At 41.7% G+C, this 25,650-nt stretch overlaps 1 protein-coding gene across 7 annotated transcripts in view; it reads right to left on the reverse strand.

Moving 5' to 3' along the window:
* AKAP10 (A-kinase anchoring protein 10) overlaps nt 1–25,650 on the reverse strand; it is a 110,487-nt gene that overhangs the window by 67,171 nt on the left and 17,666 nt on the right. For 6 of the 7 annotated variants that reach the window (XR_009449045.1, XR_009449044.1, XR_009449046.1 and 3 more), the window contains one exon: nt 21,600–22,157. The exons of the other annotated variant lie outside the window; for it this stretch is intronic. Coding sequence is in view for 2 of the 6 variants with exons in the window: in XM_059668481.1 (XP_059524464.1) it covers nt 21,600–22,157 (558 nt within the window). In the remaining 4 variants the exon portion in view is untranslated. The remainder of the gene's footprint in view (nt 1–21,599; nt 22,158–25,650) is intronic. 7 annotated transcript variants of the gene reach the window in all.

Below are 25,650 nucleotides of genomic sequence, written 5' to 3' on the forward strand. Positions count from 1 at the left end.
TAGCAACTGATTTGATTTGCATATTAGCTTTTTATTATATAGGCTAATCCTTTGTGTTTCCAAAATATCAGGTGTTACTTCTCTTTCATTTCTGGTATCATTTATTTGAATCCTCTTTTTTTCCTTTGATGAGTCTGATGAAAAGTTTATCAATCTTGTTTATCTTTTCAAGAAAACAGCTCTTTGATTTCATTGATATTTTATATCATTTTTGTTAGACTCTAATTTATTTCACTCTGATCTTTATTATTTCCTTTCTTATACTCATTTTGCACTTTGTTGTTTTTTTCTGGTTCATTTGGTAAGATTGCTTGACTTTTTTTTATTTCTGTAATGCTATGAATTTCACTCTTAGAACTGCTTTTGCTGAGGCCCATCAATTTGGGGTTGCAGTGGTTTTATTTTGCTTTGTCTCAAGGTATCTTTTGATTTGTTTCTTGATCTAATTGTTGAGCCATTCATTGTTCAATAACGTTATTTATACTTCATGTGTTTGTGTGTTTTTCAGGTTTTTTTCTTATAATCGATTTCTAAATTCATACTATTATGGTCAGAGAACATGCTTGATATGATTTTAATCTTAAGTTCTGAAGATTTGTTTTGTGGCCTGATATGTGGTCTATTTTGGAAAAAGTCTCATGTACACTTGCAAAGAATGTATATTCTGCTACTTTGGGGTGGATGCTCTAAAAATGTCAATTAAATACATCTGGCCTAGTAAGTCATTTAAGGGTGCTGTTTCCTTGATTTTCTGCCTGTAAATGGGGTGTTAAAATCCACTGATGTCAATGGGATGTTAAAAATCTCCTACTATGACTGTATTACTGTTGATCTCTCCCTTTATGTCCAAGACTTGCTTTATATATTTAGGTGCTCATATACTGGGTGCATAAATATTTACAAGTTATATTCTCTTGTTGCATTGCTTGCTTTGTCATTATGTAGTTTCCTTGTCTCTTAATATTTCCTTTGTTTTAAAGCCTATTATGTACCCCAACTTCTTTTTCCTTTATCATTTATTAGAAATATCTTTTTTCATCCCTTTACTTTCAATCTGTGAGTGTGTGTCTTTTGTTCTGAGGTAGGTCTCCTATAGACAGCACATATATATGGGTATTGTTTTCTTATCCATTCAGCTACTCCACCCATGGTTTTTGATTGAAGCATTTAGGCATTTACATTTAAAGTGATTATTGATAAGTGTATATTTGTTGCCATTTTATTCTTTATAACTATGTTCTTTTTTTCACCTTTTTTCTTCTTAAAGTTAAAAGTCCCTTTAACATTTCTTGTAATGCTGGTTTGGTACTAATGATCTTCTTTCTTTAGTGTTTTCTTCTCTGGGAAGCTCTATTTCTCCTCCAATTTTATTGATTGACTGATTGATGGATTTTAGAGAGGAAACAAGATGGAGAGATAGATACATCGATGGTGAGACTCATTGATCGGCTGCTTCTTGCACGCTCCACACTGGGTATCAAGTCTGCAACTCAGGCATGTGCCCAGACTGGAAATCAAACCAATGAGCTTCTGGTTCATAGATTGACAAGCAACTACTGAGCTATGCCCGAGGATATTTTTTTATTGATTTTTAGGGAGAGTGGAAGAAAGAGAGAAACATTGATGTGAGAGAAACACATCCATTGGTTGCCTTCTCCATGGGTCCTGACCAGAGCCTGGGCCAAGGCCGGGAGAAGCCTGCAACCAAGATACATGCCCTTGACCAGAATCAAACCAGGGACCCTTTGGTCCCCAGGCCTGAGCTCTATCCATTGAGTAAAACCAGCTAGGGCTAACCTTTAACATTTTAATTATGATATGTCTTAGTGTGGATCTCCTTAGGTTCATCGTGTTTGGAACTCTCTGCTATTCCCAGACATGTGTGTCCTTTTCCTTCGTCAGGTTAGGGAAATTTTCAGTCATTATTTCTTCAGATAGATTCTCAATCCCTTGATTTCTCTTCTCCTTCTGGTGAGCCTATGATGTGGATATTGTTATGTTTGATGTTGTCCCAAAGGTCCTTACACTAAATTCATTTTTTACATTCTTTTTTCCTTTGGCTCTGATCAGTGTTTTCTGCTTCCTTGTCTTCCTAATCACTGATTCGATCTTCTATTTTATCTAACCTACTGATGATTCCTCCTAGTATGTTTTTCATTTCAGATATTGTTTTCTACATTTCTCACTGGTTTTTCTTTATGGTTTTTATGTCCATTTTTATTCTGTTGAAGGTTCACTAACTTCCTTGAGCATCCTTATAACCACTGTGTTGAAATCTATATTGGTAGACTGCCTGCCTCCATTTCACTTAGTTCTTTTCCTGGAGATTTCTCGTGTTCTTTCATTTGGGGCCTGTTTCTTTCTCTTTCCATCTTGGCTATCTCTGTGTGTTTGTTTTTGCATATTGGGTAGATCTGCTACGTCTCCCAGTCTTGATAGTGTGATCTTATCTAGAAGGTGTTCTATGGGACCCAGAGACGCAGTCTTCCTGATCACCTGATATGGTGCTCCAGGATTGTACTTTGTGTAGGTTATGTGGGCCCCCCTGTTGTAACTGAGTCTTGATTACTGTTTGGCTGACCCTACAAAGGGTTGAACCTCCGGCTGGCTTGACTGTGATGGCTTGACCTACCCCAACCACAGTGTATGAGCTGCTGTATGGGTGTGAACCACATGAAGCAGAATTTGATTTGGGGGGGGGGGGGGGCGGGAAGGAGGGGGAGTTTGGTGCCTTTGAGATCTCCCTTTGGATGTGCCTTCTGTGGAGAAAACTGGGTCCTGCTCTGATGTTGTCTGAAGTCAACCACAGGGTGTGTTGGTTCTGGGGCCTCTTGGCAAAGACTCAATGCAGGTCAAAGTCATACACTGCCTGGGACTAGCCCAGAGAAACCTGTTTTGAGCTACAAAGCAATCCAGTTTTGTAGCTACCTCTGCTGGGCCTTGGTGTGTGTGGAAGGGCCAAGCTGTACACCAAATCCTGCTTCCACCTGCAGGTCAGCAAAAGTTTTAAGGCACCCCAAGATCTCCATCTGCTTCTGTCTGCCAGCCTCCTATTTAAAACTCAGTCACTAAAAGAGCCTCTACCAGGACATGAGTTGCATAAGGTAGGTTCTCAATGAGTCACCAGGTAGGGGTGAGCAGTCATCACTAAATTGATTCAGGTTCAAACTCGGTGCCAATGCTAGGTTTGAGGTTACTCTGCAAAAGTCCCAAGATACACAAAGGCCAGATGCCATCCACCACATACCCGCTAACCTTTGTGGTGGGCAGAGTCTCAGGGAGTTGTCAGGGTGAGACCAACAGAGTTTATTATGCCCAAAGATATCAAGATTTGGCCATGTGAAGGTAGGGCTCTGAATGGGTCAGGAAAACAACAGAAAATTGAACCCCACCTTAGAGCAACACAACTCAGTCTGTCTAAGATTCTGTCTGGAGTGCCTCGAGAACTCAAGCTTGCAAGCATGGCCTTGGGAGTCAAAAGGGTAAAGCTAGTAGATCTCCAATGGGGATGGAGGGAGAGCTAATCAGGCTCCTGGAGGGATTGGGGATGGCCCCTTAATCCAGAGTAATATAACTCAGTCTGTGACACCTTGAGTCTGCCCAGACCTCTATACCAGGGGTCCAGGTAGCTAATGCCTCTACAGGACATGAGCTCTGCTTGGCAGGGCAACAGGGAGTTGGGAGAGTGGGGCTATTGCCTTCACCAAGGATAATGCCATATGATGGGGAGTGCTTGACCCAGTAAAGATGGCACCTGTGGTGTGGGAGAGAAACTCAGCACAAGGAACCTGAAGCTGTCCCTTCAGCTCTCTCCCCAGAGCCATACACACAATCTCTCTTCACATGACTCTAGTCCACTCCTAGCCACCTTCCCTATACCTGAGCCCTACATGAGTGCCTGCAAATCAGCATCTGTGCACTGAACCTTTAAGAAGGCACTGGATTGTAGCCAGCACATTTCACACATCTTCACTCTTCCTACTAGTCTTGATGTGGCTTCTTCTATAAATTCTTGGTTATGAGACTTGTTCAGCTAGTATTCAGTTGGTTATTCATGTTGACTGTTCTATATTTTAGTTGTAACTCCAGTTTGGTCCTGGGAAGAGGTGAGTGTAACTCCCACCTCCTCTGATGCCATCTTGGATCCTCTCAACATATTTCTAAATACATGGGCAAAAGGTAAGAACCAAGGGAAATGAGACATTTGATTTTTCCTTAGTTCAAAATATCTGACTATTTTGCAATATTCAGGTACAGTGGTTAGAAGGAAATTTATACCATTAAATGATTATCTTAAAAAAGAAAATTCTCAAATCAGCAATCTAAGTTTCTACCTTAAAAAACTATAAAAATAAAATAAACCCAAAGCAAGAAAGGGGAAAGAAAAAATATAGAGCATAATACTCATGAAATTGGCCCTGGCCAAGTGGCTCAATTGGTTGCAGAGTTTCTGGTACACTAAAAGGTTGCGAGTTCAATTAACAGTCAGGGCACATACATAGGTTGTGGGTTTGATGCCCAGTTAGAGTGAGTATGGAGGCAACCGATCGATGTTTCTCTTGCATCAATGTTTCCTTCTCTCTCTCTCCTTCTCTCTAAAAAATCAATAAAAAAAAACATATCCTAGGGTGAGAATTTTTTTAAAAAAATCATGAAATTGAGAACAGAAAAACAGAACATGTCAAGTCAAAAGCTAATTCTCAAAAGTACAAATAAATCCCTATACATACTTACAAAGAAAAAAAAAGACAAAATTACCAACATCAGAAATGAAAGAGGGCCTGATGCGTGTGGGTCAGTGGTTAAGCATCAATTCATGAACCAACAGGACAAGGTTTGATTACCAGTCAGGGCAGATGCCCAAGTTGCAGGTCCAATCCTTAGTAGGGTGCATGCATGAGGCAGCCAATCAATAGTTCCCTTCCTTTCTCTCTCTCTCTCTCTCTCTCTTTCTCTCTCTCCAGTCCTCTCTCTGAAATCAACTTTAAAAAAGAGAGAGAGAGGAGATTTGAAGGTGGCAGCATAGGTAAATGCCTGAACTCGCCGACTCCCACAACCACATAAAAATTACAACTAAAATACAGAACAACCATCATCCAGAACCACTGGAAAGCTGGCTGAATGGAAGTCCTACAACTAGAGAAGTAAAGAAAAAAGCACACTGACATCAATAGGAGGTGCTGAGTTGCAGAATGGGCTGTTCCTGCACACACGTGTGCCTCTTTTTTAATTGGGAGGGAGATCATCTCTGCAGAGGCTGTCCGGAGGAGCAAGAGGTCCCAGGCCCACACCAGACCCCCAACACAGGGTACCAGAGCTGGGAAAAGAAGTCCCTACAGGCAGTAAGAACTGCAGGCTGTAAAAACTAGTACGAATTGGGGCTGAGTGACACAGAGGCTGCTGGAGACCCAGCTGTTCCTTTAAAAAGGCTGGCACCATGTACTAAACTTACAAGGTTCTGCTTCCTCTGAGCTCCAGCACCAGGGTGAAGCACTGAGAACATACCAGAGGTATGTGAGGAACATACACATACAAGGAGGAACTGGATTGTCTGACATCGGGGCAGGAACTCAGGTGGGGAGCTTTCTCTCAGATGAAGGTGCTCACAGAGATCATTGTTCCTATGCTGGGACCTACCCAGTCACAGGGCCGACTGGCAGCCATTTCTGCTTTCTCTGGCCCTGGTGATTCCCTAAGACTTGGCCTCATCCAATTTACAACCCCACCCAAGCTCTGTGCAGCAGCTTTTGCATATGAATGGCCTGTCCTTGCTCAGGCTAAAATCTTTCAAACAAGCAGCAGCTGGGACAGGGAACCCCAAACCTATCAATAAAAGGCCCAAGATCCTGCACTAGCACCAACCTGCCTTGCTTCACAACTGGGCCTCATCTGGGCACTTCCAAACCTGATAGAAAGACGAGGAATCTTCAGATCTCTGTGTAGCTCCTGCTGGGTATCCCCAGGTAGTGGCTGACTTTGCACCCCCCTGGAGACCCAACAGCCACTGTACCCAGTGGTCAGTGTCAGACTATACCAGATTACAACTCTACACATCCATTAGCAACACACTCAAGGGGCACACTCACTAAGAACTAAAGTCCCACTGAAGCTCCATAAGGTGTCTCCTGCACAGCAGCTCTCCCACTGTAGTTACAGTTGGTCCTCACTGCCAACTGGCATGGAGGTCAATTCCTCCTAGTGACACCAATGACAATCAAGTCTCAACTACAACAAAACTGTATTCACAGCCCACAAAGGGGTGCACCTCGAGCTCCCAGCTCAGGTGACTGGGGAGGCTGAGCCACTGGGCCTATAAAACACCTACTACACAAGGCCACTCTAGCAACTCAAGGAGACATAGCAGCTCTACCCAATACATAGAAACAAACACAGGGAAGCAGCCAAAATGTGGATACAAAGAAACATGTCACAAATGAAAGAAATGTAAAAGGACCAGTCAGAAAGTAAGCATACACTGACTCAAAGAATAATATACAGCAAGCATGTCAAACTCAAAGGCTAACATGGGCCAAATAAACAGGTTTAAGTTTATGTGGGCTGCAAAAAAACAGAAACTTCAATTTTCATAGAAATGTAGGTTTATGTGGATAAAGACATGCTGAATGCAAGGGGCTGAAATAAATGAGTCATCATTAACATAAAATAATAGAACATTTTAATAAAAACTAATATTTTTTCTTGAACATTAACTTAACCCGACACTGAATAACTGCACAAATAAGTAAGCGTAACTCAAATAAACCTATTTTTCTTGTTCTCTGCACACATCAAACAAGACAGTACAAGACTAATGACATGGCAATCGGCTGCTAAAATATTCACTGCTAGTATTAGTGGAGAGAAATGGTGCGCCTGTGCATAAGGCGTGTAAGGGAAATGAATGCAACACGATTATAGTAATCAGTCATTAGCAAACGTTGTAGTTTGTTTTTAATAATTATGTATAACAGGATATTGTAAAAATTAAGTTACGAAATTTTTATTAAAATGTTTCTTACATACCATTATATTGGCTGGGCTGCAAAAATATTCATTGTGGGCCGCGAGTTTGACATGCTTGATATACAGGAATTCAACAGTAGAGGATTCTGAGAATCAAATCAACGATTTGAAATATGAGGAAGCAAAAAACACCCAATCAGAAGAGCAAAAACAAAAAAGAACCCAAAAATATGAAGACAGTGCAAGGAGTCTCTGGGACAACTTCAAGCTTATTATGAGGGTGCCAAAAGAAGAGAGATAGCAAGATATTGAAAACCTATTTGAAGAAGAAATGACAGAAAACTTCCCCTACCTGGTCAAAGAAATATACTTACAAGTCCAGGAAGCACAGAGAGTCCCAAACAAGAGGAACCCAAAGAGGACCATACCAAGACACATCATAATTAAAATGCCAAGGGCTAAAGACAAAGAATCTTAAAAGCAACAAGAGTAAAGCTGTTAGTTACCTACAAGGGAATGCCCATACGACTGTCAGCTGATTTCTCAACAGAAACTATGCAGGCCAGAAGAGAGTGGCAAGAAATATTCAAAATGATGAATAGCAAGAACCTACAACCAAGAATACTTTACCCAGCAAAGCTATCATTTAGAATTGAAGGTCAGATAAAGAGCTTCACAGATAAGAAAAAGCTAAAGGAGTTCATCACTACCAAACCAGTATTATATGAAATGTTGAAGGGTATTCTTTAAGAACAGGAAGAAGATAAAAAATATGAACAACAAAATGGCAACAAATACATACCTATCAACAGTTGAATCTAAAAATCAAAATAAACAAAAAAATTTAATGAAAAGAATAAACTGGTGAATAAAATAGAATCAGAGGCATGGAAATGGAACAGACTGATGATTGTGAGGGAAGGGGGGTGGGAAGAGATTAAAAAAAGATCTTATATGCATACAAGGGGCCCAGTGCACGAATTCGTGCATGTGTGGGGTCCTCTGGGTGGCTGAAACCTGCAGTCCAATGCTGTCTGCAGCTCCTACCTGCCACTCCCGCTCATCCCGGCCTCACTGTGCCTGCCATGGGCTCGCGTTCAATCAGTCTGGATCGGGAGAGGCTCACGCTGCTGCAGCAGCGCTCGTCAGCCATGAGCCCTGCATCTGGCGCCCTCCCAAGGGGAGTGGCTTGTGGGATCAGGCTGAAACTGGCTCTCTGACATCCCCCGAAGGGTCCTGGATTGCAAGAGGGTGCAGACCAGGCTGAGGGACCCCACTGATGCACGATCGGGCCAGGGAGGGGCCGTGGGAGGGCTTCAGGGTGTGTCTGGCTCATCTCGCTCGATCCCGATTAGCCAGACCCCAGCAGCAAGCTAACCTACCAGTCGGAGCATCTGCCCCGTGGTGGTCAGTGCACGTCATAGCAACTGGTCGGCCAGTTGACTGTCTGCCCTCTGGTGGTCACAGCGAGCGGCTGAACAGCCTTAGCATATCATTAGCATATTACACGTTGATTGGTTTTCGTTTGTTCTGCCATTTGGTCTATTTGCATATTACCCTTTATTATATAGGATATGGATTACCTATGGACACAGACAATAGCGTGGCGAAGGCTTGGGGCAGAGTGGAAACCAGGTGGGGGGTAATGGAGGGAGGAAAGGGGAACACCAGTAATAATCTCAACAATAAAGATTTAAAAAATAAATAAAAATAAACAAATTAATGCTACAGGAATACCAAAAAAAGAGAGCGAAGTGAAAGGGATATCACTATAAACTCATCATTAAACAGATGTAATGGTAGTAATTACATACCCATATATTCAAGAATTTGATGAAATAAAATCCACAAACTACTAACATTCACTCAAGAAAAAAAACACCACATAATCTGATCAGCCTTATTTCTACTAAAAAAACACACACACACACTCACACTGAATTCATAGTTTAAAACATTATTAAAAACAAAATTTCAGACCCTTGCAGACTCTACCAAACATTTAACAGCAATTCTACACAATCTCTTTTGGAAAACAACAGAGGTGGGAAACTTCCCAACCCATTTTATGGGGCCAGCATCACAGTGATACCAAAGCCAGCCAAAGGCAGTATAAGAAAACCACAGGCTCTCGAAGGAGGGAGGCCAAGATGGTGGAATAGGTTAACACAGTACTCACTGCCTGCCACAACCACATCAAACTTACAACTAAATCACAGAATTACCATCATTCAGAAACACCTGACATCTGATCTGGCTGAACAGAAGCCCTACAACTAGAGAATTAAAGAAACCACCTTGAGACTGGTAGGAGGGGTGGAGGTGTGGAACAGGCTGGTCCTACATCCACATGTAGTGTTTTTATAATCGGGGGAATATCTTGGCCTTAGAGGCTCCGGTGAGGAACTAGGGGTCACATTTCCACACCAGACCCCTTAGCCCAGGATATCAGTATCGGGAAGAGAAGTCCCTGTAACTTTGGGCTGTAAAAACCAACAGGGATTTTGGCTGAGAACTACAGTCTGCTGGAGTCCCAGGCAGTTACTCTTATAGGGCCAGTGCACAGGTTTATTTGGACTCACTCCCTCTGAGCTCCAGCGTTGGGGCAGCAGTTTGAAAGGATTCAGGGACATACATGGAGGAACAAACTCATATGGCATCTAACCAATATCTTGGGGGCACATAAGAGTGCTGGCAGAGATCCCTATTCCCCATCACAGAGCCCACAGGCAAATGCCATATCTGAGTATCCATCAACCTGGCCCACAGTTTGTCCCATCCTGGTGAGTCCATGAGACCCTGCCCCATCTAATTTGCAGCCCCACCCAAGCTGTTTGGAGTACCTTTTGCATATAAGTGGCTTGTCCTTACTCAGGGTTCAAGTCTCCCAAACAAGCAGCAGCTGGCCTTAGTGTGCCCCGTGCCTCTTGTTAAGTGATCCCAGGCCCAGCACTAGCAGCAGCCTGCGTTGTTTCACAGCTTGGCCTCTTCTGGACAGCTACAAGCCCAGCATAAGTAGCAGCCATCAGCTGGTCGCTCTGTAGCTCCTGCCTGGTAGTCCCAGGCAGGGCACTGGCTGTAGCTGACTTTGCATCTCCCAGTAGGCCCCAGAGCCAGTGCACCCAGTGGTCAGCTTCAGACCATGCCAGATTGCAACCCTACCACATCCACTAGTGACACACTCAAGAGGCAGACTTGTTGAGCATCAAAGCCCCAATGAGGCAAGTCCTGCTTCACAGCGGCATCTCCTGCACCTCAGCTCTTCCTTTTGACTCACAGCTGGTCCAAGCAGACGATTGGCCGGGAGGTCAATCCCTCCCAGTGACACCAACAGCAATCAAGGCTCAACTACAACTCCAATAAAACAGTGCACACAGCCCACATAGGTGTACACCTAGAATGCCCAGCTCAGGTGACTGGGGAAGCTGAGCCACTGGATCCTAAAGGACACCTAATACTCAAGGCGACTCTACCAATTCCAGGAGACACAACAACTCTACCTAATACATAGAAACAAACAGGGAAGCATCCAAAATGTGGAGACAAAGAAACATGTCACAAATGAAAGAACAGTAGGAATCTCCAGAAAAGGAAGCGAAATGGAAGCGAGCAAACTACCAGATACAGAGTTCAAAACAGTGGTTATAAGGATGTGCAAGGAATTTAATGAGAGCTTCAAGAAACTTAGTGAGAATATCAAAGACATAAAAAAGGACCAGTTAGTAATGAAGGACACACTAACTGAAATGAAGAGTAATTTACAGGGGATCAATAGTAGAATAGAGGATTCCGAGAATCAAATCAGCAATTTGGAACAAGAGAAACCAAAAAACACCCAATCAGAAGAGCAAAAAGAGAGAACCAAGATGGCGGCATAGGTTAACGCCGGAGTTTGCTGCTTTGAACAACTACTTCAAAAGTGAAACCAAAAAACGGAACGGACATCACCCAGAACCACAGGAACCCTAGCTGAGTGGAAGTCCTACAACTAGGAGGAAAGAGAAACGCATACGAACACTCAGAGGAGGCGCAGTGCTGAAGTCAAATTCTGAGGTGCGGAGTGCGCAGAGCAGGCTGGCGGCGGAGGGCGCGGTTGTTGTTTTCAATCGGGAGGGAGTCGCAGACTCTGAGCTCCAGATCCGGGCGAGTCTTTAGGGACCCAGACTCAAACGGGAGAAGCGGGACTGTCTGGCTTCGGTCAGAACGAGTGCAGCTTTCTCTCCGAGCTTTGCAGCGGGTGCTGGGACTCAGAGAAGCAGAGCCCCTGGGGACAGGACTGAGAGCCGCCATAACTGCTCTCTCCGGCCCACCCTGTTGATCCTGTGCAACCCGCCCCGCCCAAGCCCTGCACAGAGGCTTTTGCTGGATAGCCTCAGGCAAAGGCTAGATTAGCACCTCCCTAGAGGACAGAAGTTCTCTCACTGCTGACACAGCTGATTCTCATAGCCACTTGGCCTGGAGGTCAAACCCTCCCTGGAATTAGCTACAACAATCAAGATTTATCTATAAGACTGCGAACAAAGACCACTAGGGGGTGCACCAAGGAAGCATAACAAAATGCGGAGACAAAGAAACAGGACAAAATTGTCAATGGAAGAAATAGAGTTCAGAACCACACTTTTAAGGTCTCTCAAGAACTGTTTAGAAGCTGCCGATAAACTTAATGAGATCTACACGAAAACTAATAAGACCCTCGATCTTATATTGGGGAACCAACTAGAAATTAAGCACACACAGACTGAAATAACGAATATTATACAGACGCCCGACAGCAGACCAGAGGAGCGCAAGAATCAAGTCAATGATTTGAAATGCGAGGAAGCAAAAAACATCCAACCGGAAAAGCAAAATGAAAAAAGAATTCAAAAATGCGAGGATAGTGTAAGGAGCCTCTGGGACAGCTTCAAGCGTACCAACATCAGAATTATAGGGGTGCCAGAAGATGAGAGAGAGCAAGATATTGAAAACCTATTTGAAGAAATAATGACAGAAAACTTCCCCCACCTGGTCAAAGAAATGGACTTACAGGTCCAAGAAGCTCGGAGAACCCCAAACAAAAGGAATCCAAAGAGGACCACACCAAGACACATCATAATTAAAATGCCAAGAGCAAAAGATAAAGAGAGAATCTTAAAAACAGCAAGAGAAAGAAACTCAGTTACCTACAAGGGCATACCCATACGACTGTCAGCTGATTTCTCAACAGAAACTTTGCAGGCCAGAAGGGAGTGGCAAGAAATATTCAAAGTGATGAATACCAAGAACCTACAACCAAGATTACTTTATCCAGCAAAGCTATCATTCAGAATTGAAGGTCAGATAAAGAGCTTCACAGATAAGGAAAAGCTAAAGGAGTTCATCACCACCAAACAAGGATTATATGAAATGCTGAAAGGTATCCTTTAAGAAGAGGAAGAGAAAAAAAAAAAAAAGAAGAGGAAGAGGAAGAAAAAGGTAAAGATACAAATTATGAACAACAAATATGCATCTATCAACAAGTGAATCTAAGAATCAAGTGAATAAATAATCTGATGAACAGAATGAACTGTTGATTATAATAGAATCAGGGACATAGAAAGGGAATGGACTGACTATTCTTGGGGGGGAAAGGGGTGTGGGAGATGAGGGAAGAGACTGGACAAAAATCGTGCACCTATGGATGAGGACAGTGGGTGGGGAGTGAGGGCGGAGGGTGGGGCGGGAACTGGGAGGAGGGGAGTTATGGGGGGGGGGAAAAAAAGGAACAAATGTAATAATCTGAACAATAAAGATTTAATTAAAAAAAAAAAAAAAAAAAAGAAGAGCAAAAAAAAAAAGAAACCAAAAATATGAAGATAGTGTAAGGAGTCTCTGGGACAACTTCAAGCATACCAACATTCGCATTAGGGGGTTACCGGAAAGAGAAGAGAGGGAGCAAGAAATTGAAAACCTTTTTTTACTCATGAGGATATGCATTTTGTTATATTACCCAAAATAGTTTGTTTTATAAAATAAACATTAAATGTAAGGCACTTTCTGGTTTTGTTTGTCATACTGAAGTTACTCCATGCTTATGCTATTTTCCTATAAGCCTGATTATTGGAACATCATCTGTTCTTTTATACTTTAATGTACTTTCCCAGTTGTGGTGAGGGCTCTACCATGTCCTTTTTGCCTCATAATCAATGGCAGGTATTTAAAAAAATTTTTAAAGCTTGAGATGCAGTGTTAACTCATTCGTACTTAGGTAAATACTGACAGTTGACTCATTTTCAGAACCACCTCTAGCTTTAAAAAATCTCATCAAACTTTACATTTTTGTGTGTGTGTTAATCCTCACTGAGGATTTTTTTTCCATTGATTTTTAGAGAGAATGGAAGGGAGAGGGAGAGACAGAGAGAAACATTGATTGGTAGCCTCCTGCACATACTCCACCAGCACTGGGGATCGAGCCTGCAACCAAAATAAATAATTCAATTGTATGTGCCCTTGACTGTAATTGAACCTGCGACCCTTCAGTCTGTGGGGGCCGACACTCTCACTACTAAGCAACCGGCCAGGGCTCAAACTTTACTTTTGAAGTACAATAAAAACTCTACTTACTTGAAGCAGAAGTAAATGGGACACATTCACTGAATTATTTAACTACCCAGAAAGTTAATATTTATAAAAACTGGGCCCAATCTTGCATTTTGTAATTATTCTCTTCTGTGTTCTGTTATTTTTATTCTGATTAAATTAATCAGGTTAGTGTTTTGGAAGTCATGCTGTGTCTGTTGAAAATAATCCAAAGTATTCATTTAATTTTTTCTAATGTAGCATCCCTGGGACTGTTATTAGTGAGAAAAATATTTGTTACAAAATTACATAGGCATACCTTGTTTTATTGAGCTTTGCTTTAGTGTGCTTCACAGATACTGCCTTTCCCTCTCGCCCCCATAAATTGAAGGCAAAACCCTATACCCATGGTCGGCAAACTGCGGCTCGCAAGCCACATGCGGCTCTTTGGCCCCTTGAGTGTGGCTCTTCCTAAGCCTTAGGAGTACCCTAATTAAGTTAATAACAATGTACCTACCTATATAGTTTAAGTTTAAAAAATTTGGCTCTCAAAAGAAATTTCAATTGTTGTACTGTTGATATTTGGCTCTGTTAACTAATGAGTTTGACGATCACTGCCCTATACTAGCAAAAAGATTATGACTCGCTGAAGGCTCAGTGTATTTTAGCAATAAAGTATTTTTTAATTAAAAAAAAAAAAAGAAATTGAAAACCTATTTGAAAAAAACAATGACAGAAAACTCTCCTTACCCAATGAAAGAAATAGACATACAAGTACAGGGAGCCCTGAAAAAAAGCGGCCCACACCAAGACACATCATAATTAAAATGCCAAGGGTGCCATAGCTGGTTTGGCTCAGTGGGCAGAGCGTCGGCCTGTGGACTGAAGGGTCCTAGGTTCAATTCCAGCCAAGGGCTTGTATCTCAGTTGCAGGCTCCTCCACAGCCCAGGCCCTGGTTAGAGCATGTGCAGGAGGCAACCAATAGGCGTGTTTCTTTCACATTGCTATTTCTCTGTCTCTCTCTCTTCCATTCTCTCTAAAAACCAATGAAAAAATATCCTTGGATGAGGATTTTTTTAAAAAAATGCCAAGGGTTAAAGACAAAGAGAATCTTAAAAGCAGCAAGAGAAAAGCAATTTCCTATCTACAAGGGAGCGCCCATATGACTGTCAGCTGATTTCTCCAACAGGCCAGAAGGGAATGGCAAGAAATATTCAAAGTGATGAAAAGCAAGGACTTACAACCAAGATCACTCTACTCAGCAAAGCTACCATTTAGAACTGAAGGTCAAATAAAAAGCTTCACAGATAAGAAAAAGCTAAAGGAGTTCATCATCACCAAACTTTAATATTTACATGAAATATTAAAAGGTCTTCTTTAAGAAGAAGGAAAAAAAAGATGAAAAATATGAATAATATAATGGCAATGAATATATATTTATCAACAACTGAATCAAAATAAACGAACAAGGAATGTATCAAACAAAATAAACTAATAAAACAGAGCCAGAGGCATAAAAACATGGTATACCAGTGGTTCTCAACCGTCTGGCCCTTTAAATACAGTTCCTCATGTTGTGACCCAACCATAAAATTATTTTCGTTGCTACTTCATAACTGTAATGTTGCTACTGTTATGAATCGTAATGTAAATATCTGATATGCAGGATGGTCTTAGGCGACCCCTGTGAAAGGGTCGTTCGACCACCAAAGGGGTCGTGACCCACAGGTTGAGAACCGCTGGTATAGACTAATGATCTCAGAGGGAAGGGGGAGAGGTATGGAAATGGATTAACCACTCTTGCCATATTTTGGGATAAAGAACTCTTATGCATACATACATTACCCATGGGCACAGACAATAAATAGGGTGGTGAACACCTGGAGTGGGGCAGAATCTGGGTGGAGGGGGGAAACATGGGATGGGGAGAGAGGGGGGACATCTGTAATATTTTCAACAATAAAGAGTTTAAAAACCCCACCAATTACAGTCCAATATGCATCATGAGCCTATAAATAAAAATGCTTAGGAAAACAAATCCAGCAACATAAAGAAAATAATATACTACAAGCAAATGAGTCTTACCATGAGAATGGAAGGTTATTCAATATCAAAAAAATAATAAATCAAGGTTATATTAACAGACAAAAAAATATTACATGGTCCTATAAAATGATACAGCAAAAACATCTGACATAATTCAACACCATTCATGATTCAACAACTCTCAATAAAGCATTAAGGTAAAAGAATTTCTTCAATCTGATAAAAGGCATTTTCAAAACCCCATAGCTAGTCTCATTTTTAATAGTGACTGTGTTCTCTCACCACTACTAATCAACATGGTACAGGAAGTCCCAGCTAGTGCAATAAGGCAAGAAAAAAGAAAAAGTTTGAAGAGGAAGAAAAAACACTGTCTCTATTCACAGATAATGTGAATGTCTATGTAGAAAATCCTAAGCAATCTACCAAAAAAGCCCATAAAAATAGTCAGTTTAGTAGGTCACAGAATAGAGGATCAACGTATAAAAGTCAATCCTATTTCTATAAACTAGGACTGAAAAAATCAGAAACAACATTTTTAAAAAATACCACTCACAATAGCACCAAAAAAGAATACTAGACATTAACTCTAACAAAACATGTAAAGAATCTTTATGCTGAAAGTATAAAATGCTGATGAAAGAAATCAAAGACCTAAATAAATGAAGAAGCACACCATATCTATGGATTATAACATTCAATACAGTTAAGGTGTAAATTCTCCCCAAACTGACTTATTATTTAAATGCAACTCGAATAAAAATTCCAGTAGGGTTTCTCATAGATACAGATGAGATTATTCTAAAATTTATATGAAAATAAAAGAAACGAGAACAGAAAGAAAGAACATAGTTGGAAGATTCATACTACCCAAATTTAAGACTTACTATGTCTTAAATTAATAGTGTTGTTACTAGTGTTGTATCAGTGAAGAAATAAACACATAAAGCAATCCTATATAATAAAAGAGAAACATGGTAATTAGCCGTACATCCGCTAACCTTCCCATTGGCTAATCATGGCGATATGCAAATTAACTGCCAGCCAAGATGGTGGCCAGCAGCTAGGCAGCTTGAAGTTAACATGAGGCTTGCTTGCTTCAGTGACGGAGGAAACCAACATTCCCCGCCTGCCTTGCCAGCCTCTGAGCTTGCAGTTTGAAAGATAGTTACAAATATAGAAGCTAAACAAAACCCCAGAAACCTGCTTTCAGCAAGCCGGGATCTCAGAACTGGAGTTGATACAGTGTTTCGATTATAGAACCCAAACCAGATACCTGCTTTCAGCAGCAGAGGCCTCAGACCTGGAGCCAGAGCTAAAGCTGGCCCAGAATAAAAAAAGAAAAGAAAAAAAGGAGCAGTTGGGAGCTTCAGTCACCCGCCAGCCTGAAAACAGCCCTCAGCCCCTCACCCAGACTGGCCAGGCACCCCAGTGGGGACCCCCACCCCGAAGGGTGTGTGACCAGCTGCAAACAGCCATCATCACCTCACCCAGGCTGGCCAGGTACCCCAGTGGGGACCCCCACCCTGATCCAGGACACCCTTCAGGGCAAACCAGCCGGCCCCCACCCATGAACCAGGCCTCTATCCTATATAGTAAAAGGGTAATATGCCTCCCAGGACCGGGATCAGCGGAGCCGAGAGGCCTCCTGGCACCGGGATCAGTGTGACAGCGGGCAGCGCCCCAACCCCCTGATCGGCCCTGCTCTGTGTGTGACAGGGGGCGGCGCCCCAACCGCCCCCCACGGGCCCTGCTCTGTGTGACAGGGGGCAGCGCCCCAGCCCCCTGATCGGCCCTGCTCTGTGCCTGATAGGGGGGAGCTCCCCAACCCCCTGATTGCCCTGCGGCTCTGTGTGTGACAGCGTGCGGCGCCCCAACCCCCCCCCCCCACGGGCCCTGCTCTGTGTGTGATGGGGTAGAGCCATAACCTCCCCATCGGCCCTGCCCTGAGTGTGAGAGTGGCGGCGCCCCAACCCCCTGATCGGCCCTGCTCTGTGGGTGATAGAGGGCGGCGCCCCAACCCGCTGATTCGCCCTGCTCTGTGTGTGACAGGGGGCGGTGCCCCAACTCCCCTATCCGCCCTACTCTGTGAGTGACAGGGGGGAACTCCCCAACCCCCTGATTGACCCTGCTCTGTGCGTGACAGGGTACGGAGCCCCAACCCCCCTGATGGGCCCTGCTCTGTGCGTGACAGGGTACGGAACCCCAACCCCCTTGATGGGCCCTGCTCTGTGCGTGACAGGGGGCAGCGCCCCAACCCCCTGACTGGCCCTGCTCTGTGCGTGACATGGGGGGCGCCGCAACCTCCCCATCGACCCTGCCTTGAGTGTGACAGGGGACGGTGCCCCAACCCCCCAATCAGCCCTACCCTGAGTGTGACTGAGGGTGGCATCACAACCTCCCAATCTGCCCTGCTCTGTGCATGACAGGGGGCGGCACCCCAACTCCCCAGTCAGCCCTGCTCTGAGCCTGACCAGGGGCTGCACCTAGGGATTGGGCCTGCCCTCTGCCACCCGGGAGCAGGCCTAAGCTAGCAGGTCGTTATCTTCCGAGGGGTCCCAGACTGCAAGAGGGCACAGGCCGGGCTGAGGGACTCCGCCCCCGCCCCCCGAGTGCACAAATTTTTGTGCACCGGGCCTCTAGTAAATAAACAAACAAACAAACACACACACACACACATAAAGCAATGGAACAGAACAGAGTCCAAAATAGACCTAACTAATATGGCCAAAGCAGAGGCAATTAATTCCATGTAGTAAAAATAGTCCTTTCAATTAATTATGTTGGAACAATCAGGTATCCACATGTAAAAATAAAACAAAAGCCTTGATCTAGCCTTCACACCTTACATAATAATAATCACATATCTAAATGTAAAGTATAAAATACAATAATACTTTCATAAGAAAACATAGGAAAAAATCTTCATGACCTTTGGTTAGGCAAAAAGAGCTCCTAGATATGACATCAAAAGCAAAATATATAAAAGAGAGGTAGATAAAGTGGACTTATCAAAAGGTTCTTTTGCTTTGTGAAAGACACTGTTAAATGAATGAAATGTCAAGCTATAAACTAGGACAAAGCACTTGCAAATCAAGGTATTATATCCAGTACATATAGAGAACGCTCAAAATTCAATAATAATAAAACAAGCAATACAACAAAATATGGCAAAGATCTGAATAATCCACCAAAGAGGATAGATGGCAAATATGTACATGATTCAATATCATTCATTAGCCATTAGAGAAATGCACAGGAAAAGCAAAATGAGATTATCACTACACATCTGTTAGAATGGCTTTAAAAAATCTAAATAAACAAAAAGCCAATTATACTAAGTGCTGACAAGGAAACAAGAAATAGAACTATCAGATATTGCTGATAGGAATGCAAAATGGTACAGTCATTCTACAAAACAGTCTGGTAGTTTCTTAGATAATCAAATACACGCTTATCACATAATCCAGCACCCCTAAGAAGAATCTGCCCTAGAGAAATAACACTTTGTTCACACATAATCCTGTAAACAAATGTTTACAACAGCTTTATTCATAATCATCAACAACTGGAATAACATACAAGTAAATGGATAGTACAGCCATACAGTGGAATACTACCTAGCAACAGAAAGCAATGAACTACTGATATAAGCAACATGGATGACCTTCAGAGCTATTATGTTGAGTAAAAGAAACCAGACTCAAAAGCTATGTAATACAGCCTGGCTGGTGAGGCTCAGTGGTTGGAAGGTCATGGGTGTAATTCCTGGTTAAGGGCATGTACCTGGGATGCAGGTTCGATCCCTGGTCCCAGTGGGGGCATGTGTGGGAGACAACCAACCGATGTCTCTCACATAAATGTGTGTCTCTCTCTCTCTCTCTCTTTCCCCCTCCTACTTTCTCTAAAAATCAATGGAAAAAATATCCTCGCATGAGAATTAACAAACAAACAAAAACGCTACACACTATACAAATTCACTCATATGGCACCCTGGAAAAGGCAAAACTAGAGATGTGGACAATGGAAGGTTTCAAGTGTCGGGATACAGAGGATTTGACTACAAAGATCTTCCTGTTTGTGGTGACAGTTACAGGGACCTATGCAGGTGTCAAAATTCATACAAGTATACATCAAAAAAGTCAATTTACTGCACATAAATTTTAAAAATAATGAAAAAGGAGAAAACAGATACTTTAAAAATAACCCCACTACTATTTCTATTTTTTATTAAGTACCACCCAATGACAGTTTTAAAAAATAATACAGTATATTTTAATGTAAGAAATGGATGTTGGACTTCCATTTGCAGAAATAGGCCAGATTAGGTGTTCAAACAAACTCCCATATGCTTTTTAAAAAGTGTGCCAGAGCTTGTGGTAAAGGACGGGAAACGAGAGGCAGAAGCAAGTACAGCAGCTCCTTTGTCTGAACTCACTGGGGCTGGTAATCTTTTAGATTCAGAACTAGGGTGTGAGGGCATTTATAGAGGTAATGTACTGTATTTTTATATACCGTTACCATAATCCCAGCAGCATGAGGGACAATACCCCAGAATAAAACACATTCATATTTCTGCAATAAGTTCATAACAGTTCAGGTCAAGTTTTGTTCAGTTTAAAAATAACTTGTGGCAGTCAACGCTTTCTGTATTTCTGAACTGCAGGTAAGGAATTGTGGACCTGTAGAAGCTAGTGGCAAATCTAGATGGGTAAAAGTACAAGACCCGAAGGGCATTCCCCTGAGAAAAGGCACCAATTTCAAGAGACTTAAAGCTTGCACTTTCAAAGACAGTTGCCCCAGGACCCAAAAAGGGTAGAATGGGGGTCCTCAAGCTACCGCCCGCGGGCCACATGCAAATACAAATATTGTATTTGTTCCCGTTTTGTTTTTTTTACTTCAAAATAAGATATGTGCAGTGTACATAGGAATTTGTTCACAGTTTTTTTTTTAAACTATAGTCTGGCCCTCCAACGGTCTGAGTGACAGTGAACTGGCCCCCTGTTTAAAAAGTTTGAGGACCCCTGGGGTAGAAAATTAAACCAAAACAATAGCTAGGCAGTACTTGGGAAATCTGTACATTCTCCAGAATTTTGCTGTGAACATTAACCGCTCTAAAAAAATAAGCAAATGAGAAAAAACAGAAAGAAAATCACCTAGCCGAGTGGTCGGCAAACTCATTAGTCAACAGAGCCAAATATCAACAGTACGACGATTGAAATTTCTTTTGAGCGCCAAATTTTTTAAACTTAAACTAATAGGCGGGTACACTGTTATTAACTTAATTAGGGTACTCCTAAGGCTTAGGAAGAGCCACACTCAAGGGGCCAAAGAGTCACATGTGGCTCGCGAGCCGCAGTTTGCCGACCACGGACCTAGCCCTTTTGGGAAACAAAGAACATGTAGGACAAAAAACACAAAGGCTGTCTAATTAGATTTCCAGAAGGTGATAATGGAAAAATAAGAGTGTGTAATTTCCAAACAGAGAATTAAAAAAAAAGGTTGCTGCTGTGAAATGCCTGGGTTATAATTCTAGCTTCCCACTAACTATAAAACCTAGGGCAAGTTACTTAACCTTTCTAAGCCATGGTTTTCTCATGCAAAACAGAATAATAAAGCCTACCTCACAGAGGTGTCCTGACTACTAAATGAGAACATAGTAACTGTCACTTACTACCAATTAAAATATAAATTTATTTGCAAAGTACAGTAAAAGTGTAATAAAATTAAGACAGACAGGATGGACTAAGCCTATCTGGACAATGCTTTGATTTAAAAAATCTATGGAAGGATAAGTAGGATGGTACTTGACCTTCCTTCATTTGTTAATTCTGCTAACATTCTTCTTCGAGAATCCAATCACTATATCTATCCCTGTTCCTTTTTTATACATGATCCTACTCTAGGACACTCTCCAAATCTTTCCAAATTTAAAAGTCAATATGGAAGAAAAAATAAGTCTAATCCTTTTATTCTCCATCTCAAGTTCCACTTTGTACACTGATCTAAAAAAAAAAAAAAAGGAAAAAGAGAAAGATGGAAATCACACACTTACTTTTCATTAGTTTTCCTGATAATTCCTTTAGTGGAGAAGAAAGACTATTTCTACTGGCTACTGTAAGTCTGGGGGAGGATTCTTGGGTTTCCATGGAAACTTGATGAGCTTCTCTTCTGGCCATTTCAAGATGGAGAGAATGGGCACTGTCACATTCCTCGGAAAGGAGCAAGCGATTCTGGGTGTTGCTAGTTCTATTATTCAGGTCACTTTCTTCTGATTGAGTCACAAGCAATTGGGCTGAGCTAGAATCCTCTAATCTCTTGTCAAGAGACTCGGTTACAAAAGGTGCTGCAGTTTCTTGCTTTTTAGATGGAGAGACAGGCTCAGCCAATGAGCTCTGCTTCACTGTGCTCAGACTGTATGCTCTTATTCGGGACCAAGTTGTAGAGTGAAAACTTTCAGCTTCTAACCAAAATTTAACCAAATGCTCCATTCTCCGAAGTTCCATGAATTGAATGAAATAAGGGAGGACAATAGTGTCATGCAAGACTTGTTCAAGAGTCTTTGAAAGACTTGATTTGGCCTCTTGAATCTGGTAGTCCAGACAAGACCTGCCTAAAAAAAGCAAAAGAATTAGCAGTTCAGTAATAAATGGTTTAAGACTGACCTACTAGGCAACTTTAGCATCAAAGTCCTTAAATAAAGTTTACTTCCTAGCTATTTAAATGGATAAATAACTTGAAATACTATGGTTTCGGTTTCTAAACAAGCAAAGAAACTACTGTCCAAAACTTACTTAAATTATTTAAAAAAGCTCTTTGTTACTCAAATAATCCTCATCTTTTTAAATGGAAATTCAGACTGTTATTGGTGAAAGTGGGGTATCCCCTTTCCCAGTGGGTACTAGGGAGTCGGGTTCTTACAATATCTCAAGTAAAAGAATTATTGCCCTAGCTGGTTTGGCTCAATGGATAGAGCGTTGGCCTGTGGACTAAAGGGTCCCGGGTTCGATTCCGGTCAAAGGCATGCTCAGGTTGTGGCTCGATCCCCAATAGGAGGTGTGCGGGAGACGGCCTATCAATGATTCTATCTCATCCTTGATGTTTCTATCTCTCTCTTCCTCTCCTTTCCTCTCTGAAATAAATAAAAATATATTTTAAAAAAAAGAATTATCTGAGACTCGCACAGGAGAATGAATGATTTTTATTTGTGTGGAATTATCTCTGGATTTCCAAAGTCCCATTTCCCTTAATCCAATCCTGGAAGATGTGCAGCTGGGGATTCAGCAGAGCTGGGAGCAAAGTCAGCATCCAAAGCTCCCATTCCATGGGGTGCTGAGTCGTTTAGCATCAGGCTAGTTGCAGTCCATTAGTACACTGTGTGTGGTCCACATAGCCGTGAGCCAGGTGGGCAAGTGAGGGGAGTCAAGAGAGCATGCTCTGCAACAAGAGTTCCAAGAGTCCCCAAACACAAGCCAGCAAGGGCGCAGAGAGCAAACTCCTTTGTTTATTAGGAGATTAAATATCTCAAGTCTTCCTGAGCTTGCAGTGGCTACGCTTACTCTTGCCAATGACCTCTTCCCAGGTTTGACTGACAAACAAGTACCTTCCCTATGTCACCCAGACTTTACTGGGTATGCGTCTATTCTTCCTCCGTCTAGTCCCTTCCCCCAGAGATCTGTGGCAAAGCACACAAATGGCGTGCCTAAACTATTTGGCCTCCCCACTGCTCCTTTCCAGTTATTAGTAACTAGGTTTACTACAACGATTAAGACCATGTAAACTCTTTTCTTAAAATCTTATGGCCTGGCCGGTGTGGCTCAGTGGTTGAGCATCAACCTATGAACCGGGAGGTCACGGTTCGATTCCCTGACAGGGCACATGCCCGGGTTGCGGGCTTGGGCCCCAGTGTGAGGCGTGCGGGAGGCAGCCAATGAATGATTCTCTCTCATTACTGATGTTTCTATTTCTCTTTCCCACTTCCTTCCTACCTAAAATAAAAATATACATATATATTTTTTAAAAAATCTTATAGTACTAGTCCCAAAGAAAGAAAAAAGGCTAATAATTTTTAAAAAATATTCAACCTCATTAAAAATTCCAGAAAAGTTGCCCTAACCAGTTTGGCTCAGTGGATAGAGCGTCGGCCTGGGGACTCAAAGGTCCCAGGTTCGATTCTGGTGAAGGGTATGTACCTTGGTTGCAGGCACATCCCCAGTGGGGGGTGTGCAGGAGGCAACTGGTCAATGTTTCTCTCTCATCGATGTTTCTAACTCTCTATCCCTCTCCCTTCCTCTCTATAAAAATGAATAAAATATATTTTAAAAAATATTCCAGAAAAGCAAATTAATACAAGATAACCTTTTTAGCTTGTCAAACTGGAATATATTTTTTCAAAAAATAATAGCCCGGCTGGTGTGGCTCAATAGTTAAGCATCGACCTATGAGTCAGTAGGTCCTGCCTGATTCAGGTTGTGGGTTCAATCCGTAGGCAGGAGGCTGCTGATCAGTGATTATCTCTCATCATCAATGTCTCTCTCTCTCTCCCTCTCTGAAATCAATAAAAAAAAAATTGAGGAAAAAAATAGTAACAAGCACTAGCAAGGCACAATGGAACAGGAAGCACTCTGACCACTGATAATGAGAGGTTTTTTGAGGAGCATTCAGTAACAGATAACAAACCTTAAGCAATCTGCATGATTTTCAATTAAAAAACTTCACTTCTAGGAACTTATCCTGGGGAACAACTGTGGTTGTGTCGATATAGCTAGAAAAGTGTTATGAACTCTCAATATTATTTAAAACAGAATAAAGAGTAGCTCTGGAATTTTATCTTAAAAAATAAAACCAAACTTAATAAAAACAAGTTTATTTTACATTTAACTAAATTTAAGTTGTGATTATAACCACAGCTATTAAAAAAACAAAAAATCAAATCTTGGTGTGTTTTTTTAAATTTTCACAGGATGACATGAAGAGGTTTATTTTCATAAAATTAACTGATGATTACGTCAATTTTTCAAAAGGGCTTTTCTTAATCCTTTGCTATTCAAATAATTTTCCTTTGAAGCATTTTACATGTCATCATCCTTACTATCTTGTTGTCAATGTTAGCTAGTCCATCTTTGTAGACATCCGTTTCATGAACTTCAAGAAATCCTGATCCCCTGCAAGACTTACAATTTTTCTTAATTAAACTTTTAATTCTGATATAGTAGATTCATGTGCAGTTGTAAGAAATCTCCTGCATATCTTTTTTTTTTTTTTTTCGCATGTGCAGAGGGTGGAGGAAGGAGTTATTTACACAACAGGGATCCTATTATACATGCTGCTATGTAAGCTGCTTTTTCACTTTAACATATCAGACATTTCTCCATGTCTTTTTCAGACTTTAAATGGCTACACAGTATTCCAGAGTATGGGTATACCAAAATTTGACTATTTCTCTATCAGTGGGTATTTATATCTTGTTCCTGATTCTTTCCTATCACAAACAATACCACAATGAATAGCCTTATACATATTTATGTATACACCTTTGGGCATACATGTGAGCATACCGAGGACTAAATTATATACATTTTGATAAATACTTCCAAATTGTCTTTTAAAAAATCTTCACCAATTTGCACTTCCACTAAAAAGAAGTGGCTATTTTTTGCAACTACATTAACAAATTGTCAAACTTTAAATATTTATTTACTTAAAAAAATTTACCTATTTATTTTTTTAAATATATTTTTATTGATTTTTTTACAGAGAGGAGGGGAAAGGAATAGAGAGTTAGAAACATCGATCAGCTGCCTCCTGCACACTCCCCACTGGGGATGTGCCCGCAACCAAGGTACATGCCCTTGACCGGAATCGAACCCGGGACCCTTGAGTCTGCAGGCTGACGCTCTATCCACTGAGCCAAATCGGTCAGGCAAATTTACCTATTTTAATTTGCATTTCCTTGAGTATCAGTGAAATGAGGCATCTTTTTCACAGTCAAGCCAAATGTATTTCTTCTTCTGGACATGGCCAATTTTTCTATTGGGTGTCCTTTATATTTTGTATTTATAGGAACAAAACACAGTGCTTCCATTACACTTACAGCTGTTATTTTA

The sequence above is a fragment of the Myotis daubentonii genome, chromosome 16 (genome assembly GCF_963259705.1).
Source record: "Myotis daubentonii chromosome 16, mMyoDau2.1, whole genome shotgun sequence".
NCBI lineage: Eukaryota > Metazoa > Chordata > Mammalia > Chiroptera > Vespertilionidae > Myotis > Myotis daubentonii.